Below are 6000 nucleotides of genomic sequence, written 5' to 3'. Positions count from 1 at the left end.
CCGCCCTCCCGGCTTGGTGTCAGGCTCCGCCATAGTTCAGCACTCTGAGATGCTTCCCCTCGCGAAGGGAGCAACAACAAATGCGAGCGGTCGTCATGATTTTTTTGTTGCATTGCGTGCCTGAAAAAGAAGGTTTTGGCCGGAAACTTGGGTGCCTAATTTTTTTTCTTTAAAAAAAAAATGTATTTTACACCTGCAAGACGTTTTGCAGACCTTTTCTGCAGTTTCAAAAGCACCAAGTAATGTAAATTGGCCCCTCTGCTGCCCATCCATATACAGGAGGCAACTCACAGTGTTGATTGGGCTACTTTTGGGCCACTTTGGGCTACAAACGCACGTGACAACCCGGCCACGCTGCCGGGGTCGGTCGGGCAGGCAGGCGGCGCCGCGGACACCCCCATTGACAGGACCCCGGTCGCCATGGTGCGCAAGCTTAAGTTCCACGAGCAGAAGCTGCTGAAGAAAGTCGACTTCATCTCGTGGGAGGTGGACAACAACCTCAAGGAGGTCAAAGTGCTGCGCAGGTTCCGCATCCAGAAGCGGGAGGATTACACCAAGTGAGTGAGTGAGTGAGTGAGACCCCGGCGCCGCGCGGCCAACCGCCTCTGTTGCCAGAGAGCCGGCCCGAGGCGACAGGCGGGCGGGCGCCATGTTGGTGAGGTCGACCCCCGCGCTCTGAGCGGAGCCTCCCTCTTCGTGTGTATATATAATATATGTGCGTGTGTCTATGTCTGTCACTCTCTCTCTCTCGTTCTCTACCTCTTCTGCTTCAATCTACCAGCGTCTGAGGAGCTGTGAAACCCATCCCTGCCGTTCTTCGCCAAGGTTACCTCCTCTCCGCTTGTGACGTGTGGCGGACCACGTGCGAAGCGCGCGTCGCCCTCTGGGATGTGTAGTTTCTGGGTCCAGTCATCCCAGCGCTGCACAGGATATACTGTAAAGTCAGTGACTGTGTGTGTTGTGGGCAGAATCCAGCAGCTGGTGTGTGCACATCAACGTCCTGCAAACCGGTGGAGTGACCCCAACCCCCTCCCAACCCCAGTTTTATTTGGGGGTTTGTCGGCCAGGATACCGAGGGAGAGACAACTCCCTTCTCTTTTCGAATAGTGTTGTGGGACCATTAACGTCCACCTGAACAGGCACACAGGACCTGGGTTTAATGTCTCATCCGAAGGATGGTGCCTCCGACAATACAACACACCCACAGCACTGCATTGGAGTGTCAGCTCAGGCGATGTAATTCCAAGTGCCGACGTAGGGCTTGAATGTACAACCTTCTGACTCGGGCAAGAGTGCTACCATTAAGCCAGGCTGAATAATAATCCGTGCATTGAAACATCTGTCTCAGAGTGCTTTACAGGATTTACTGTAAATTGTAGCGACTGTATTTTGTGGGCAAACGCAGCAGCCAATTTGCACACAGCAATGTACCATAAACTGCCATGAAGTAAGTGACCAATTTTATTTGGTGATTGTTGGCAGGATACCAGAAGAAACTCCTTTTTTCAAATAGTGCTATGGGTTCTTTAACATTTGCCTGAACTGCTGGGCATCTGGACCTTGGTTTAACGCCTCAGCCAAAGACCACACCTCCAACAATTCACTGGCACCTTCCCAGAACTGTACTGGAGTTCAATGTTACACCAGAGTGGTCCAATCTTTTGGCCGGTGATGACCGGGTGCCCTATTTGAGAAATGTTTGCACGCCACATAAATAATATTTTTGTGTTTCCCTTCCAGAAACATACATTTATGGGTAATGGAGGGAGCAGGTGGACCAGATGAAATGGAGGGAGGCAATTTCACTGAATCAGTGAATGTACCCTGTCTTAGACTATATGGGTTCCATGCCCTGATGTGGGGCTTGAACCCACAACCTTCTGACTCAGAGGCATTACCAACTGAGCCAGGCTGTTGTGCATCTGTATTTACTGGAGTTATCAGTAGTATCAGGAAGGACATTTATTGTTTATTCCCTCTTTTTCCCACCCCCACCTGCCTACTATGGCTTAGTGAATGTATCCTATGGAAAGGTTGAGTCACCCCAAAGACCACAGTTTTGATACTTGGTCTGTGTTGGGCTTAGGTTTACGTTTCATTTCTACTGACATTTAGGGTTGTCTGCATCGGAAGATTTTGGGTTCAAATTGTGATGGGGAGGCTGCACCCATGATCCAGTGCAGTGTTGCGAGTGACCTGTATTGTTAGTGGTACCACCTTTTAGATTTAGCTGTCGTCCTTTCTGTATGTTCAGGTGGATGTTAAAGATTCAATGGTATTATTTGAAACGAGAAGGGAATTTTTCTTGGTGTCCTGGATAATAATTTTCTGGTTAATTCGTCTTTCCAACATGGGTGTTTGTTGGACTTTGCTGGTTACAAAATTGCTGCCCTATTTCCCTACATCTATAGTCACTACACTTGTTAGGACTGTGATCTGCAAAGTGTTCGGATAGTTTGTTTTGGCCAGTTATGAATCCTGTTGCAATCTTAAGCCATTCTACTAAACAATGGAGTTCTAAAATAAATAATCCTTGTATTTTATCTTGTGCATTATCACATGTTCACAATATTTCAAAGCACACAATAGTATTTGTGTCAACACTGTTTCTGTAGGCGAATGTGGCAGAAAATCTGTGCACAGGAATGTTCCACAACTAACCAGGAAGTTAGAGCCAATAATAATATTACTTGGGTTTGATATAGCGCCTTATCCCGCCAATGAGGTGTCTCAAATTGTTTCCCAGGATTTACTGTACAGTGGAGGGATTGTGTTTCTTTTTTTAGGTGAACACAGCAGTCAATTTGCACACAGATAAGACGTTAAATTGAGTTTCCATCTACCTGTTCAGTTGAATGTTAAAGATGGCATGGCATTATTTGAAAATAAAATAATTTCACTCTGGTGTCCGGGCCAACAATTCTCCAAATAAAATCACGTACTCATGCACAGTCATTAAACTTCATAATAAGTCTTGTGATTCACTTTGAGTTTTCGTGAGGATGTGATAAGGCACTGTGTCAAAATTGTTGTTTCTCAGTAGTTATGGAGTGTTACAGCCATTTTCAAAGGCACCAATCTATTAGAATACCTCATGGGTCATCAAGTTGGCCTTGGTGTCCATGGGCTATGGAAGGGTATATATGACTCGCTATTTTCCACAGTTCCCTCTTCTGAATGGTAACACCAACAACAAGAAGTTGCATTTATATACCGCCCCTTACATAGGGTAGCGTCCCAGAGAGCTTATGTTAAGTGTTAATACTTGTGCCTTCTCTCCCTTTCTTTAAACTTTCCAACCTGCTCCTAAAACTTTCTGGAATTAGGTAAGCAGGATGCTCTACGGGGAGGGAGTGTGTATTCCATTCCAATAAACATCTCTGGAATTTCCATGTATTTCAACAAAGTTTGTTTTGGATACTCCTTAAGCATGGTGATGGATTTCTGCAGGTGTCAGACACCCAGCTGACCAAAAAGAGCTGGAAAGTGGGATTTTAAAAAGGCAGCACAGATACAATTGGCTAAGTGGCCTCCACTTGTGCTGAAATTGTGCTGAAATTCTGATGTGAATGCTTCATGCTGCTGAAAGGCATAATTCTGTACAGCATCACATTGCGAGATGAGCTCACTATCGGAACCTAGCAATCCACTACAGACTTAGATTCCCAGTTTTTGAGATGCTCTATGGGAGGAGGGGGGAGCTGAGGAAGGAAATTACTGTAAAGTTAAAGGTCATGTATCAGTTTTAGATATGTGAATGTTCTGCAAACCTGTTTGCATCCAACACACCAAAAATACACTTTGCAAGTCTAAAACTGAAGTAATATCTATAATCTGACAGATAATAATATCTCTTCATGTTGTGGGTCACACATACACTCAATGTCTATAGATATTGAGTAATTTGCTCCCTAGGTTCCTCTTGGAGCTATGCAGTCAGAAACGTTAAATGCTATTTTCATCTTTTTAAATCAGCTGGTGAATCTTCATACTGACACAACAACTTGGATTTATATAGCGCCCTCCATGCCGGACGGCATCTCAGAGCGCTTTACAGTAACGGATCCCGGGGCTGAGCCAGGGGGAGGAAGGTGACCAAAGGCGCGGTCGAAAAGAAAGGTCTTCAGCAGAGACCTGAAAATGGGAAGGGAGGGAGCGAGGCGAAGGGAGTGAGGAAGGCAGTTCTAGAGCCTCGGGGCATAATGACTGAAGGCACGGCCGCCGAGGGTGGAGTGGAGGACTCGGGGGACGAGGAGGAGGTCAGACCCGGAGGAACGGAGGCAACGGGTACTGTTTTGAGGAGAGAGGAGGTCAGAGAGGTCGGGGGGTGCAGAGCAGTGCAGGGAGTTGAATACAAGGGTGAGGATCTTGGAATCGATCCTCTCTGGGATAGGCAGCCAGTGCAGTCTGGCAAGGACTGGGGTGATCGGGGAGCGGAGTTTCATGCAGGTGAGAATGCGGGCGGCAGAGTTTTGAATGATTTGGATTTTATGGATGGTGGTGGATGGGAGACCGGCGAGGAGGGCGTTAGAGTAGTCCAGCCGAGAGGTGACAAAGGCATGGACCAGGGTTTCAGCGGCTTTTGGGGAGAGGTATTGGCGGAGACGGGTGATCCGTGGGAGGTGGAAGAAAGTGGGGCTGGTGAGGGACCGGATGTGGGGGAAGAAGGATAATTGAGGGTCGAACCTGACGCCTAGGTTGCATACAGGTTCGGAGAGTTTTAGGGGGAGGTCGGGTAGGTGGAGGAGGTGAGAGCCATGAGATTTTAGACGTTGACGAGAGCCAAAGAGTATGGCTTCCGTCTTGTCAACGTTCAGCTGAAGGAAGTTTGCGCTCATCCAGCCCCTGAGATCTGACAGGCAGGCTGATAGAACATCAGGGGACTGGAGGGGGTCGCAAAGAGAGGTGGAAAAATAGAGTTGAGTGTCATCTGCATACACGTGTAAATGTACCCGATGTCTGCGGATGACATCCCCAAGAGGAAGCATGTAGATAAAGAGATGACAAGAAATTGCCCTAAAAATAATCTGCTTGTTCACTTCTCAGAAATGGTGATATAACGTCTTGAGAGTTATCTTTCATCTATCGTGTGGTAAATGCAAGATCTACAAAAGCTCTGCTCACTGCCTCCCAGTGAACTCCCAGTCAGTCTTGTCAAGCACTTTGACATGTCAGCTATACACTGAGCCATTGCAGAAGTGCTTCGATCCCACCTGCTGATGGATCTAAGATATTGTACATATCGGATTCACTTCACTTTTTGCTAGCGTGACTGGGATATGGTAGTGAGAGTTATTATTGAGGAAGTTTCGTAGTCTTTGGCTGGGTCAGTCACCTTCCTGTTGTACTAGGGTTGAGATTGTTAACATGTTTCAAAATAACAGTCCTTCAAAACACAAGGTTGTTCCCCTTTTAGGTTAGTGGGTGAAGGTACCAAGTGTAATTGTAACTGACTCCTGATCATGTGCACAATTTTCAGCAGGAATGGATGCTCAGGAGTGGAAGCCCTTCTTCAGCCTCTTCTCTCTCCTCCAAGAGAAGGGGCGGTGGAGAAAAAAGGGACTCCATCCAGTTTCAGCATCATCCAAGTTGGAGTTAATGCAGCACAAGCTGAGGTTTAAACCTTAACTATCTTGATTCGTATGGCTGAATAATCCTATGTTGCGCGGTGTTTTCACACTTGAATTATTGCAGGAACGCATGACTATTTAATGTGATCAGCTTTACCTTCACACTTCATTTTGTTATGACACATGAACCAATCACAGTGATTCCCTGCGCTTATTTGACATTTTTCGGTCCAAGGTATTGTTCAGTTTTTTTTTTGAAATACAAATATAATTTTTTTTCTTTTTATATAGATACAATAAGCTAAGCAGAGAAGTTCGAGAATTGGCATGCAAAATCCGAGACCTCAATGAGAAAGATGCCTTCCGGGCTCAGTGCACTAGTCGGCTGCTGGAGAAGCTGTAAGTACCACCCACTGATTCAATAACAGCA

General features: G+C 46.4%; 1 protein-coding gene across 1 annotated transcript in view; it reads left to right on the top strand.

The window, feature by feature from the left end:
• The first annotated feature begins 374 nt into the window (after positions 1 to 374).
• imp3 (IMP U3 small nucleolar ribonucleoprotein 3) overlaps positions 375 to 6000 on the top strand; it is an 89200-nt gene continuing 83574 nt past the window's right edge. The window contains exons 1-2 of the mRNA XM_007902963.2: positions 375 to 557; positions 5862 to 5969. Of these exons, the coding sequence (XP_007901154.1) occupies positions 421 to 557; positions 5862 to 5969 (245 nt within the window). The 5' untranslated portion in view covers positions 375 to 420. The remainder of the gene's footprint in view (positions 558 to 5861; positions 5970 to 6000) is intronic.

This window comes from Callorhinchus milii, unplaced genomic scaffold, assembly GCF_018977255.1.
Source record: "Callorhinchus milii isolate IMCB2004 unplaced genomic scaffold, IMCB_Cmil_1.0 Scaffold5, whole genome shotgun sequence".
Classification (NCBI taxonomy): domain Eukaryota; kingdom Metazoa; phylum Chordata; class Chondrichthyes; order Chimaeriformes; family Callorhinchidae; genus Callorhinchus; species Callorhinchus milii.
This window is presented reverse-complemented; position numbering and strand designations above follow the sequence as displayed.